This window comes from Hypanus sabinus, chromosome 18 (genome assembly GCF_030144855.1).
Source record: "Hypanus sabinus isolate sHypSab1 chromosome 18, sHypSab1.hap1, whole genome shotgun sequence".
In the NCBI taxonomy this organism is placed as follows: domain Eukaryota; kingdom Metazoa; phylum Chordata; class Chondrichthyes; order Myliobatiformes; family Dasyatidae; genus Hypanus; species Hypanus sabinus.
This window is the reverse complement of record NC_082723.1, coordinates 64187729-64203351: the sequence shown is the minus strand read 5'-3', so window position 1 is coordinate 64203351 and position 15623 is coordinate 64187729. Positions and strand designations below refer to the sequence as shown.

At 40.1% G+C, this 15623-nt stretch overlaps 1 protein-coding gene across 1 annotated transcript in view; it reads left to right on the top strand.

Annotated features, from left to right (window-relative positions):
- The window catches only part of dnah10 (dynein axonemal heavy chain 10), a 278366-nt gene that overhangs the window by 35159 nt on the left and 227584 nt on the right, over positions 1–15623 (top strand). The window contains exons 7-11 of the mRNA XM_059994530.1: positions 322–479; positions 2542–2772; positions 6935–7125; positions 12133–12331; positions 14806–15000. Of these exons, the coding sequence (XP_059850513.1) occupies positions 322–479; positions 2542–2772; positions 6935–7125; positions 12133–12331; positions 14806–15000 (974 nt within the window). The remainder of the gene's footprint in view (positions 1–321; positions 480–2541; positions 2773–6934; positions 7126–12132; positions 12332–14805; positions 15001–15623) is intronic.

Sequence of the window (15623 nt, the reverse complement as noted above, 5' to 3'; positions counted from 1 at the left end):
GACACCACTCAACCTGTCGATATGTCTCAAATTAGTTGTGGTTAATGTAGTAAATGCTTCCCATAGCCCATCAGTTTGCTCCTGAACTAAGAGTTTAGGTTATAATAAAGCACTGAACAGAGAAATATTGATGCCTTTTCTATTTTGAGTAGAATTTGTATTTGTGGTACAAACCTAGATCTTATGCCAGCCTCCAAGCAAATATATCTCCTTCATTAGTACTGACTCAATTTCTCCCTCCATAGATGTTGCCTGACCTGCACAGTATTTCCAGCCTCTCCAGAGTTTGCTTTTGAAATGTTTACCTTCTCTTTTCACCAGGTGAAATCAAACTTGAGATGCCTCCAATTGACCTTGATGCAGATTTGGACCAATTTGCTTTTGATCCAATTATAAGGGAAATGCTGGAACAGAGTATAATGAACTGGCAGATGCAAATCACTACAGCTCTTGAAGAGCAGCTGACAAAGACACCCCAGGTACCTTGAGTTGCCATCCAAGTTCATCTTAATATTACTGGAAAGTTTTAAATGAATACCTCTGAAATCATAAAACTCTTTTAGTTACACTGTCTGGTTCTATTGCTAGATATCTCTTGTCATCAGTCTATTCTGTAGATTCCAATAGTGGTGTTATTAATATTCTCTGGTCACAAATCTCACCTTTTGGTACAATTCTTTTCAAGAGATACTCATGTTTATTTGGTATCATGTCATCTCTTTTCAGGGATAGTCAGATGGATTTGTGCATGAGAAATCATATCTGACAAATCTTGTAAGAATTTTTCAAAAAGGGTAACCAAAGTTAGAGGAGGGTAGTGCAGTTGACAGCAAGGCTTTTGACTTTATCCTGGCAGTTTGGAAGTATAGATCATGTGGGATTCAGGGAGAGATAGCTAGTTGGATTCATAATTGGCTCAATGGTAGGAAGCTGAGAGGGATGCTTGAAGGTTGTTTCTCAGACTCAGGCTTATTTGTGCTGAAAGCTGTGCTTGGGGTTAGTGTTGGGACCTTCATCAATCATTACTTATATAAGCATGGTAGTGTAATGGTTAGCATAACACTTTACAGTACCAGTGACTCAATGGTGTTATATGACACAGTACAAAAACTAGACTGAACTACTTAAAAAAAACAGCACGGAGAAAGCTACACTAGACTACAGACCTACTACACAGGACTACTTACAGTGCACAAAAACAATACAGGCATTACAATAAATAATAAACAGGACAGTAGGGCAAGGTGTCAGACTAGGTTCTGGGTATTGAGGAGTCTGATAGCTTGTGGGAAGAAACTGTTACATAGTCTGGGTTACATAGCCCGAATGCTTCGGAACCTTTTCCCAGACGGCAGGAGGGAGAAGAGATTTTATGAGGGGTGCATGGGGTCCTCATTAATGCTGTTTTCTTTGCGGATGCAGCGTGTAGTGTAAAAGTCCGTGATGGCGAGAAGAGAGTCCCCGATGATCTCAGCTGACCTCACTATCCGCTGCAGGGTCTTGCGATCTGAGACGGTGCAATTTCCGAACCAGGCAGTGACACAGCTGCTCAGGATGCTCTTGATACACCCCCTGTAGAATGTGATGAGTAGAAACCCAGTGAATGGTTGGACCCTGGGGAGTGTTATGGAACAGAGGGATCTAGGAGTACAGTACATAGTTCACTGAAAGTGGTTTCACTGTAGACAGGATGACAAGATGACAGGATGGCATGCTGCCTTCATCAGTTAGAGCACCAAGTACAGGAGCTGAGACATTATGTTGCAGTTGTGCAACTTTGGTAAGACTAGGGACCACATGCAGAGAGATTGGTTTAGTTTAATTTGGCATGTTAGACAGCATAGATGTTGTGGGCTGAAGGGCCCATTCCTCTCTTGTATTGTCCTGTGAAAGCCAATGTGTAATACAGCAGATGATTAAGAGGACAGATGATTATGGAAATAAAGAAACCTTATTGCAAATGTATAGGGCCTAGGTAAGAGAACACCACAAATATCTTGTGTATTTTTGGTCGATTAACCAAAGAAAGGAGGTACCTAGCTTAGAGGGAATACAGCAAAATTTTGCTGGATTGGTCTCAGACATGAAGGGTGGGGGGACAAGTGGTCGACTTCTGCCTTCATGTTTTAACCACAGTCTGTGTAAACATACAATATTAATGCCAATACTCCCTGCACCGTATTGGTACTCTCTGCTGTTGATGTTAACTTCTTCAGCATCCCCACTGTAAAGCATTACATTCCTCACACTCATTGTTGGCCATGTGCTCTGCTCTGTCAGTATATAGTTACAGGAATTCCTTTATGGTGTAAGCAACATTTTCTAATCATTAACTGCAGTAACAAGTAATGGTTATAAAGACCCTTAGTTTGGTAATGTTAAAGACTGAGATAATTTTGTAAATTACGCATGCTGCCATATGGTTCTATCTTCAGTGGTTTGATTACTTTTACTCTGTGTGAAGTGTAAGTGGGTGTTGTGATTTTATCTTGTGAAGATAAAGTGGGGAAAAAATGCTGTTTTATCTAAACACTTCCTTAGGGCAATGGTCCGCTAGCTGAAATTGATTTCTGGCGTGAGCGTAATGCTACTCTCAGTGCTCTAAGTGAACAGCTCAAGCTGCCTGTTGTGAAGCGGATTGTCAAGTTTGTGGGCAAATCTGACCAGAGTTTAATCCAGAACTTCAATTTAATCATTGCTGATCTCACCAAGTACCATGTGGAAGCTGCAGACAACGTCAGGTTCCTTTCAACACTGGAACGGCATTTTAAGGTAAAGGGAAAATATGGTCTTTGTACATCAAGTAGACACATGACTCACTTGATAATAAAGCTGTATAAATGACTCACGATAAATAAAAACAAATATTTCTTTCTGTGAGAACACGTGCAAGACTCTTCTACAGGACTAATGGTAAAACTTCACTTGGTCTCCTCGTTCGTCAAGAATCTGAGACAGTTGTTTGGACAGTTTTGGCATTTGTTGAGTTGAACTGACTCTAGAACATAGAACAGTGAAGCACAGGGCCGGGCCCATGGTCCATGATATTGTCCAAACTTATACAACTTCTCCTTGAAGATAATATTCTCTGATTTAGGCAGTATTCTAGTGAATCTCTAAAGCCCTCTCCTGTAAAGCAGTGACCATAAATGTGCACAGTATTCCAAATATGACCTAACCGATATTTTAATACTTGTGCATCTGAACTCTGTCCCTCACCATCGACTCATGAAACCAGTCATGGACAACGGTAGATGCAAAACACTTGAACAAATACTCCATCCACACAAAGACCGGAATGCCAACGTGGCACAATATTGATTTGTTAGGTGTTAAGGCCATAAGACAGGAGCAGAATTGGGTCATTCAGGTCAATATTTTCTATTTAATAAAGAAAAGAATGGCCTTTATAATTGCATGTATTTGGCCAACAAATGATGACACTGGAACTTCCATTTATCTAGCACCTATCAAATCAATGCTCTATATTTTGCCCAACTCCAAACAATATAGATTTATTTCTTTGGAATTTAGAAAAATGAAGAATGAAGTAAGGAGATAGAAAATGCATATCAAAATAGCTATGTTACAATAGTCATGGGGGTTTCAATATCAAGGTAGATTGTAAAAATCACAGGTTGGTGCTGGATTCCAGGAGAAGGAATTTCTAGTGTGCCTATGAGATGGCTTTTTAGAGCAGCTCATGGTCGAGCCCACCAGGGGATCAGCTGTTCTGGATTGGGTGTTGTGCAATGAATTGCATTTGATTAGAGAGCTTAAGGTAAAAGATTCTTTAGGAGCAAGTGATGATAATATGATCAAATTCACCCTGATATTTGAGAAGGAGAAGCTAAAGTTAGATGTATTGGTATTATAGTGGAGTAAAAGAAAATGCAGAGGCATGGGAGAGGAGTTGGCCAGAATTGGTTGGAAAAGAATATGGGCAGGGATGATGGTAGAACAGCAACGGCTGGAATTTTTGGAAGCAATTCAGAAGGTGTGTACATATATATATATATAGTACAACCCAAAGAGGAAGAAGTATTCTAAATTAAAGATGACACAACTGTGGCTAACAAGTCAACATAAAAGGCAAAGGGAGGGCATATAATAGAGCAAAAACTACTGGGAAGTTAGAGGATTGTGAAGATTTTAAAAACCAAGAGAAGGTAACTAAAAAATGTCATTAAAAAGGTAAAGGTGAAATACAAAGTAAGCTAGCCAGTAACATTTAAGAGGATACCAAAAGTTTCTTCAGATACATCAAGTGTAAAAGAGATGTGAGTGTCGATATTGAACTCCTGGAAAATGATGCTAGAGAGTTAATAATAGGGACAAGGAAATGGTGGATGAACTGTTTAAGTATTTTGCATCAGTCTTCACTGTGGAAGACACTAACAGGATGCTGGAATTTTGAGAGTGTCAGGGGTCATGAAGTGTGTGAAATTACTATAACTAGAGAGAAAGTTCTTGGGAAACTGAGAGGTCTGAAGGTAGATAAGTCACCTGGACCAGATGGTGTACCCCAGGATCCTGAAAGAGGTGGCTGAAGAGATTGTGGAGACATTGGTAGTGATTCTTTTACTACTACATTCTGGAATGGTTCTGGGAGACTGGAATATGTCACATGTTACTCCACCCTTCAAGAAGGAAGAGAAGCAAAAGAAAGGAAAGTATAGGCCAGTTAGTCTGACCTCAGTGGTTGGGAAGAGTTGGAATTGATTGTTGAGGATGTGTTTTTGGGGTACTTGGAGGCACATGATAAAATAGGCTGTAGTCAGCTTGGTTTCCTCAAGGGAAATTCTTGCCTGACAGAGCTGTTGGAATTCTTTGAAGAAATAATAAGCAGGATAGACAAAAGAAAATCGGTTGATGTTTTATACTTGGATTTTCAGAAGACCTTTGACAAAATGCCATATATGAGGTTTCTTAACAAGCTACAAGCCCATGCTATTACAGGAAAGATTCAGCATGGATAAAACAGTGGCTGATCGGCAGGAGGCAAAGAGTGGGAATAAAGGGAGCCTTTTCTGGCTGGCTGCTGGTGATGAGTGGTGTTCCACAGCAGTCTATGTTGGGACCGATTCTTTTCATGTTATACGTTCATGATTTGGATGATGGAATTGATGATTTTATTGCAAAGTTTGCAGACAATGTGAAGGCAGGTGGAGGAGCAGGTAATTTCGAGGAAGTAGAGGGGCTACAGAAGGGCTTAGGTTAGGAGAATAGGCAAATAAATGGCAGATGCAGCAGAGCAACAGGAAGTATATGATCACGCACTTTGGCAGAAAAATGAAAGGATTGACTATTTTCTAAAAGGAGAGAAAATACAAAACACCGAGGTGCAAGGGAACTTGGGACTCCTTGTGCAGGATTCCCTAAAGGTTCATTTGCAGATTGAGTCTGTGATGAGGAAGGCAAATTGTGGTGAACTACACTACATATACCTGTCTGGACACGCCCACCCCCCCCCCCCCCGCTGACTGCTCCTGTGGCTTCTCTCACGGACCCCGGTATAAAGGCGATTGGGGACACCGCCCCGGCCTCAGTCTCCAGGATGTAGTGTGGTGGTCATTTGCTGCTTGTTCTTTCTTCCAGCCAATAAAAGCCTATATCTCGCCTCACGTCTCCGAGAGTTATTGATGGTGCATCACAAATGTAATGTTAGCATTTGTTTCAAGAGAACTAGAATATAAAAGCAAGGTTGTAATGTTGAGACTTTAAAAAGCACTAGTGAGGCCTCACTTGTAGTAGTGTGAGCAGCTTTGAGTCCCTTATCTTAGAAAAGATGTGCTGAAACTGGAGAGGATTCAAAGGAGGTTCATGAAAATGATTCCAGGATTGAATGGCTTGTCATATGAAGAACTGTTTGATGGCTCTGGTCCAGTATTCACTGGAATTTAGAAAAATGAGGGGTGACCTTTTTGAAACCTGTCGCATGGTGAAAGGCCATGATAGAGTGGATGTGGGGAGGATGTTTCCTCTGGTGGGAGAGTCTAAGACCAGAGCATACAGCTTCAGAATATAGAGGCATCCTTTTAGAACAGAGATGAGGAGGAATTTCTTTACCCAGAAAGTGGTGAATCTGTGGAATTCTTTGCCACAGGCAGCTGTGGAGTCAACGTTTATATGTATGTTTAAGGCAATGGTTAATAGAATCTTGATTGGTCAGGGTATGAAGGGATATGATGAGAAGGCAAGAAATTGGGACCGAGAGGAAAATTGGATCAGCTGGGATGAAATGGTGGTGTAGGCTTGATGGGCTAAATGGCTTAATTCTCCTCGTATATCTTATGTTCTTATTAAAGCATAGAAGATCCTTGGGGGCATTGCAAGGAAGATATTGAGATGTTTCCACTAATGAGAAAATCTTGAACAAGAGGACATAATTACAAGATTAGGCGGTAGTCATTTAAAAATGAGGTGCATGAGAACTTCTTGCAGAAGGTGTTATATCTCTGGAATGCCCAAAGATTTTTTTCATTAGAGTGATACAGCATAGAAACAGATCCTCTGACCCAACTTGTCTTTACTACTGTTCTTATTTCTTTCATCTGTTTTCAATTTTAGCATGCTTGCTGGAATGGCACGGTGGTGAAGTGGTTAGTACAGTGCTTTCCAGTACAGCGGGTCTGAAAGGAGTTTGTATGTTCTCCCTGCGTGGGTTTTCTCTGGGTGCTCCGGTTTCTTCCCACAGTCCAAAGATGTAATGGTTGGTAGGTTAATTGGTCATTGTAAATTGTCCCGTGATTAGGCTTTGATTAAATCAGGTTTGTTGGGGGTGTGGTTCAAAGAGCAAGAAGGCCTATTCCATGCTGTACCTCAGTAAATAAAAAAATAAATAAAAGTGATGTGCAGTATTCAGTGAGCAATGTTCAGTTTTATTTTCTTGTTTACAAAATGAAGGCTTTTAACATGTATCCCTGTGTATTAGAATCTTTCACAAGGGACAAGATTTCAAGTTGTCCTGGATACAATCCCTTCCATGATGAATGCCTTAAGGATGGTTTGGATTATTTCTCGCCATTACAACAAAGATGAACGAATGGTGCCCCTTATGGAGAGGATTGCATGGGAGATTTCAGAGAGAGTTCGCAAAGTTATCAACGTACGGGACATATTTAAGTACGTATGTGCTATCAGTTGATTTTGAACTTACTACTTATTTGTCGGGTGGTGGGGTGGAGATGCACCTCTACCAAAGGAGGTGTAAGGCATTCTCTTCTCTGCTAGCTTGCAGGTCACCCTTGAGCAAGGTGTAGCACCTGCTTAGCCCCACTCCTCCCAAAGCCACGGGAGCAGGTGGGGGATGGTCGTATTAGAAGCTGGTGCATATCACAAGCTATGGTTTGGGTTACTTTGAAGAGTATTGATAATGGCTGGGATCACCCGTCTTATGATGACATTGCCCAGGAGAAGGCAATGTTAAACCACTTCTGTAGAAAAATCTGCCAATAACAGTCATGGTCATGGAAAGACCTTGATCACCTACATGATACGGCATGGCATATAATGATGATGATGACTTATTTGTAGAAATACTTACTGAATAGATGCCTGACTGTGCCCCTGTCTCAGCTCATGTGGCTGAAACTAACAATCATGCTTTGTCCCCTGCTGAATTGATGATTCCTGCTTGTTCCTAATTGGAATTCTTCATTCTGTCCTCTAAAAGGAAAGAGAGCCAAGCACTAACCAACTCCTGACACTCTTTAAGCAATACCACAATATTAAATTGTCCTTTTATCAATACCAGTTCCTGCATGGTTTCACTGCTTCTAATCACAGTAATCACCAGCTCTACTACACTCATTGTGGTTTAAAACCCTTTCACTTTTTTCAACACTACTCCTTTCACTCCACTTAAAGACCTCTGTGCTCTCCAGTTCTGGCCTCTTGATTTTCCCTGGACCTAATTGATCTGCTGTTGCTGATCATGCCAATGGTACCCAAGGTTTGCATCTCCTTCCCTAAAGCTTTCTACCTTGCCACTTCATTTCCTTTCTTTTTCCATCTCTTTTGTCCAAGCTTTTGATCATCTGCCCTTGCACTTTGTTTTTATTTTATTTGTTGAAATACAGCACGAAATTGGCTCTTCCAGCCCTTCGAACAGCGCTGTCCAACAATTCCCTGATTTTAACCCTAGCCTAATCACAGGAAAATTTACAATGACCAACTAATCTCCTAACTGGTATGTCTTTAGGCTGTGGGAGAAAACCGCAAGACCAAGGTGAAACTCATATGGTCATGGGGAAAACATACAAACTTTTTACAGGCAGCAACAGGAATCGCCTGTACTGTTAAGTGTTGTGTTAACCACTATACTCCCATGCCACCCTTTGTGGTTTGGCATCGATTTTTTGCTAATAATGCACTTGTGGAAAAAACTTTGAGATGCTTCTGCAACATTAAAGGTGCTATTTAAATACGAAAAGATCGTAAACCAGTGGGTTGTTGTTATGTCTCCCACTCACTGTGAAAATGGGGGACACCTCCTCCTCTCTTGCCAGGGAGAGAGAGAACCTGTGGTTTGCGGAATTTTGGATGAAATGCGAAGCTTTTGGGGTAACTTTGGTCTGTGTCTTTGCTATTGCTTAACACACGCTTGGGCTCAGTGATGGTACCAATGCTTGTTTTTTTGCTGGTGGTGGGAGGGGAATTGTTGCTTATGCGCGGGAAGGGGAGCTGGGGGATACTTTGGGGTTCTCACGTTTAACTGTCGTTCATTCTTTGGGGCACTTCTCTGTTTTTGTGGATGTTTGTGAAGAAAAAGCATTTCAGGATGTATATTGTATACATTTCTCTGTCATTAAATTTGACCTTTGAACCTTTGAAATGCTAGTTGTTTTTGGAGGTGGGTGTTTGCACCTTTTAGAGATGCTTTTACATAATAGTGGAAAATTGGATTCATGTGGTGCCTTTGTCCTACTTGCTATCAAAGAAGGATAGTTTTGTATCAGCTGAATCTCTTCTATTGACCAATGAGCATGTTACATTAAGAAGGATGTAGATACAGTATATAGATATATGAACATGACATTGACCCACACATTACAAATAGAAACAGCAGTAGCCCTTGTGGCCCCTTGATCCTGCTCCACATTTCATTAAGTTGTATAACTGAATCTCCTTTATTAACAAATGAGCAGTTAGATTGAAAAGAATGTATGATTCTGCAGCTATAATGAACATGAAATTGACCTTCACATCAGAGACGTGATGTGATGCTCCTTGTCTAAAAAGGATGTACTGGCATTGGAGAGGGTTCAAAGCAGGTTCAAGAAAATCATTCTGCAATTGAAAGAATTATCATATGAGGAGCATTTGATGGCTCTGGGCCTCTATTCAATTGAATTCAGAAGAATGAGGGTGGATCTCATTGAAATCTATTGAATATTGAAAGGCCTCAATAGAGTGGATGTGGAGAGGATGTTTCCTATGGTGGGGGAGTCTAGGACCAGAGGACACAGATAGAGTGGATGTGGAGAGGATGTCTCCTATAGTGGGAGAGTCTGCCAGAGGACACAGCGTCAAAATAGAGGGACATCCTTTTAGAACAAAACTGAGGTAGAATTTCTTTAGCCAGAGAGTGGTGAATCTGTGGAATATTGTTGCTATAGATGGCTGTGGAGGCTAAGTCACTGGGTATATTTAAGGCAGAGGTTGATAGATTCTTGATTAGTCAGGGCATGAAGGGGTACGGGGGAGATGGGGCTGAGATGGAAATGGATCAACCATGATGAAATGGCGGAGCAGACTCAATGGGCCTAATGGCTCAATTCTGCTCCTATGTCTTATGGTCTAAATAGAAGCAGTATTAGCCTTTTTGGCTTTTTGAGCCTGCTCCACACTTCATCAAGTCTGGCCGATCTTTTACTTTGATACCATTTTCTTCCCGTATCGAGCTACTGCTTTATTTTTCTGATAGCCAGAAACCTGTGAATGCATTCAAATGCAGGAGCTGCGTAGTGTTTTGTGTAGAACCACAACCCTCTGAGTGGTGAAGTTCCTTTTCACTTTATCCTAAATGGCTGACCCGTCGTATGCAACTGAGGGCCACAGCTACTAGTGGGACCTGAGTTATATCCTAACCTCTGGTGCTGTTTGTATGGAAGCTGTGCGTTCTCCCTGCACTAAATGGTTTGCCCCAGGGTCCCAAATATTTGTTGTAACCTGTCCTGAGTGCAGGTGGCTGGAGAATCAGGGAGGATTTGACTAGGCGTATATAAAAGAATTGTTAACAGGGAATGAGAGAAATGGAACAGTCTGAAAACTGACATCCACACAATGGGTTGAATGGTCTCGCTGTGCCACTTAAATATTACATAAAACATGACCATTTGAGATTGTGAGCCCAGGTTCTAGACTCCCAAAGGAGGGAAACCATTCTCTCTGTGCAGAAGTTTGTATGTTTTGATGAGGTTTTCTTTCAAAGAATTAGAGTTCCACCATCAAAGCCAATTCTGGTTTCCAGCACTTGGACCATTCCCTTTTGTGCCTTGCCAATTCAAGTGCTCACCCTGATAACTTTTTAAGTGTTGTGAGAAATTCTGCCTCCACCACCTTTTCAGGCAGTGCATTTTGCAAAATATTTTTCCTCTAATCCCTTTTAAAGCTCTTATCCCATAATCTAAAGCTACCATAAAACCATGAGATTTGGCCCATTTGTTCACCATATTCCAAATGAGGCCTTGCCAGTGCCTTATAAAACCTCAATATTACATCCTTGCTTTTATATTCTCTCCTAGGTGATTCCAAATAACCTAGATTATTCAAAGTTATTAGAGTAACATAAAGTCACTGGGGCTGTTCAAGGACAGGTTTAGAATTCTCAGTCTCTTCTCATGTCATCCGGGAAACAGCCTGGAGCACCATTTCCACACCGAATTGGAATTGGTTTATTATTGTCACATGTACTGAGGTAAAGTGAAAAGCTTGTCTTGCATACTGTTCTTCAGATCAATTCATTACATGTTGCAGTGAGGTAGTACAAGGGAAAAGAATGACAGAACGCAGAATGAAGTGTTGAAGTTGTAGCAAAAGTGCAGTGCAGGCAGACATTAGTGTGCAAGATCACTAGGTAAGGAGGTTAATATTATGCACAATACTTCATATGTGGTTTCACAAAGTCCTATGTAATAGTAATAATATATTTCTCTTCTTGTATTTAATCCTCTTGCAATAAAGGCTAATATACGGTTTATCTTCGTAATTATCTGCTTTTAATGAGTGTGTACAAGGATATCCAATGTCCTTCTGAACGTCAACATCTCCCAATCTCTCACTATTTAAAACACACCGAGGATTTCAGCTATTTCCACTGAGGTGGATTACCTCCTGTCTTTCCACATTATACTCCATCTGCCATTAGTTTGTCTGCATTCCCTTGCAGCCTCAGCACAACTCCTGGTTCCCTTCGTTCGAAATTCTGGTTTCCATCCTCGATCTCAGTTCAGTGCTTGTGCTGTTTAGTCTGAACTAGAATTCTCTGAGCTTCATGTTTTAGATACACCAATTTCATGGTGATACCATGTGTGGTATTTCAGAAGAGAGTTTAAATTGAGGTTACTTACCTTCTTGAGTACATCTCAGTGTTCTTAATAAAGGCAAGGGAGTTCTTGTGGTTTTACCCACAACCGCTGAAAGGATTATGTGTGATGCAGAGATTTTACCTGAAAAGTCAACAGTTCCTTTCCCCTCAGATGCTGTCTGACCTATTGAGTTTTTCCAGCAGATTGTGTCTTGCTCCAGGTTCCAGCATCTGCTACCTCTTGTGTCTCACTGAAAATTTTATTGTGATTACTTATTTCATTACTGATTGGGGCTGTGTTGTACACAAATTGGCTAGTGCATCACTTAAATTACATCAGTGAAAACACGTCATAAATACCTTGGAGGACTCAAGAAAATCTTGTGATCATGAAAAACATATTCCTATGCAGCTCCTATGCTCTACATTTCACTCAGAATGATGAAATGTCTTCGGAACTCACTGCTTTCCCTGCAGTGAGATTCCCTGCAATGGTTTCAATCCAAGAGGAGTATCATATTAGATATGTATTCTTGTCTCCTTTGAAGAACTATAAATAACTTTTTTATTTTAAAATTGTTTCTCTTTTTTTTATCTGAAAGGGGGAACTCAGAGGAAGCAAAAGTAAGTGCCTTAGAAGCCATACGAACCCTGCAGCTGTGGAAAGATTCCTACTTTGATACCCGTGCTAAAATCGAAGCTTCTGGGAGAGATCAACGCTGGGAATTTGACAGAAAGAAACTGTTTAAGAAAACTGATTACATGATTGTCATCTGTCAGAATATTCATGACATCTTACAGGTAAACCTTAGCTAATTTTAAAAAAAGAAACATTTCCAATGTTTTCTGCAATGGAAGTTTAAAAAAAAAATATATATTTTAAGTAGTATTCAATTTTAACGGTGTTAAGTGATATTTTTTAAAAAGGACTTGACAATCTTCTGTGATGTTTTCTGAAGGAGCCGGGGAGCTAAATTACACAGGATAATGAAACCAGAATAAATTCAATGGTGTCTTTTCACAGGAGGTTTAGGACCACCAACCTCCGGCTTTGCCTCCTGCTAAAGCCTGTGAGGGATGAACTCGGGAACAAGGCCACTTCATCAATAACATCCTTATTCCCCCATTTCCTCACAACCAAGGAGGCCGTTTCAGCCCATTGATTTATGCTGGCTCATCAGATCATCACATTCACCCAGAACTTTTCCATAAACTTTTCTCCCAACATCCCCATCAACTCCCCCTACAATTTCAAGTTCAAGTTTATTGTTGTTCAGCTGTGCACATGTATGCTGCCAAATGAGGTGACGTTCCTCCAGACCAAGGTGCACAATATACATAACATATAAAGTAATATTACCACAAATAAATTAATCAATAATAAGGTACATATACAAGTTAAAAAGTAAACTGTGTAATGCTACTGGTGCTTCATACATGATGAGACCTGGGTGGTGGCAGGGAGTTCAGTAGTCTTACAACCTGGGGGAAGAAGCTGTTTCCCATCCTAACAGCCCTTGTCATAATGTTAGGACACCTCCTGCCTGATGATCACGGGTCAAAGAGGTTGTTGGACAGATGGGTGGGATCATTGACAATGGCAGGGGCCCTTTGTATGCAGCACTTCTGATGGCTGATAAATATCTACATATCATGGAAATTTATAGTGGCCACTCAGCCAATAAACCTGCACCCCTTTGGAGTAACTGGAGTACTGAGAGAACCCTACATGGTTACAGGGACAACCTGCACACAGACCAAATCTGAAGTTGGGATTGAACCCTGGTGGCTTGAGTTATGAGGCAGTATCCTGATCTCTGCCTGTGTGATCTAAGTGGAGTGGATCTGAGTGACAGGAGAAGATCTAGCCCATTATTGTCACATTTCATGTGGTGTCATGGGGTTGCTCGGCTGAGGCCCCAGAGCTTATCTTCCTGCCTTAGCTGATGCTGTGTAAATGCAAGTTGGCTAACAACTTCCTTGGCTCACTTTTCAGTACTTGGGGGGGAAAAAGATTGGTAAGCTTGGAGAAGCCAGTGCATGGTGTGCTGCACTCTATCTGACTTGCACTTTTACCATTTATCTGGTTTTCTGCAAACATTCAGGTGAATTTATGCAAAGCCCAGAAGAGATGAGAGACCAACAATGTAGAATAATTGAGCAGGTTTACAGGGAAAGGAATAGGCGTGGGTCAATTGGGAGTCTAGAAAGTGATGAGAAACTAAAGAATAAAATTAAATTTAAGCTAATCATTAACTTCCCAGAAAAGAAAAATAGCTAAAGCTTACACAGATTTGTTGTCTATGTACTTCACCCAGTGGCCTGATTGTGTAACTACCACATGAACTTAACCATTGATGATTGTATTTGACCAAATCGATATAAACAGCAAATCAAAGAATCTACCAAGAAGGCAAATAATATACTTGCACAACAACAATCTCATGTTATTCATGTTTTGTATCTTTATTTTTTAAAAGCTGAATGTTTAAATACTTTGATAGTTGGTATATATTTTTCACTACTAACTCATATATATATATAATCATGTTATTCCCATGTCTTTATCTTTATTATTTTAACTTCTGAATGTTCAAATATTTTGATAATGGGTTTAAAATTCATACTCATCAAGTGAATATTTTGGTTAGAGACAGGGTACTAGAATCATATAGCACAGCATATCCTTTATTTTTATCTTAATCATGTCACTCCTCAGCTTTGTTCATTCCTGGGAAAACTAATTCAGCAGACAAATCAGAATCAGGTTTAATATCACTGGCATATGTTGTGAAATTTGCTGTTATGCAGCAGAAGTACATTGAAATACATAATAAAAACTGTAAATTACAGCAATATATATAGTTAAATTAAATAAGTAAGACAGAAAGAGAAAAAAAGTAGTGAGGTAGTGTTCAATGTCCATTCAAAAATCTGGTGGCAAAGGTGAAGAAGCTATTCCTGAATTGTTAGTGTGTGTCTTCAGGCAAATTAACTCTCTTCTGAAAACTGAAGTACTCTATCCCAGGCAGTACCCTGAAGAGTGCACTCTGCACCCTCTGTTTATTGTGTGATGACCAGAACTGCTTATCCAAAGTATTATAAAATTGTACCAAAAACCTGTCCCTGCTCTAGTATTTTCCAACCATAACAAATTCCTCCTGCACAACTTTGTCTGTTGCTTTTTGCCTGCTTAATGATTATATGATTGTGATTGTGCATTGGAACAGCACAAACTAACAGAAAAATCTGTTCTGCTGTCTTAAAATCACCAGATTCGAGAAGAATTTTACAACATTTTTGGACCAGAACTGAAAGCTGTAACTGGTGACCCAAAGCGCATTGATGATGTGATAAAGCAGGTTAATGATCTTGTGGTACCCATCGTGGAATTATCCTTTGACATGTTTAATGTCCGTCATGCTCAGATGTGGAAACTAGTTATGGAAGATTTTTATGCCGAGGTTCAGGTATGTTCACACTGGTAGTTGATTTAGTTTCCTAATATATTTGTAGTAAAGTCTGCTTCTTATTCTAACAATTGAATGAGAAAGACAAAACATAGTTTGCAGAAAGTTATGTGTTTTCTATGTACTTTAATAGACATGATGAGATAGATGGGATGCATTTACTTTGATGCGAAGAGAATATTAAGAGTAAGGGTGATGAACTTCAAGCACTGATCAGGCCATTATAGAGATGTAGCTGAGAGAGGGATAGAACTGCCTGCTTAATATTCCAGGGTTTTGATGTTTTAGAAAAGAAAGAGAGGTAAAAGAGGTTTGTGGGGGGAGGGGAGTTGCTCTGTTAGTCATGGACAATATCACAGTTGCACTTGTCAAAATCAGAATCAGGTTTATTATCACCAACATGTGATGTGAAATTTGTTAACCTAGCGGCAGCAATTCAATGCAATACAAAATCTAGCAGAGAGAGAAAAAATAAATAAAATAAAAAAAATAATAATAAATAAACAAATAAATCAATGATGTATATTGAATCGATTACAAAAATGCAAAAACAGAAGTACTGTATATTTTTAAAAAAAGTGAGGTCGTGTCCAAAGGTTCAATGTCCATTTAGGAATCAGATG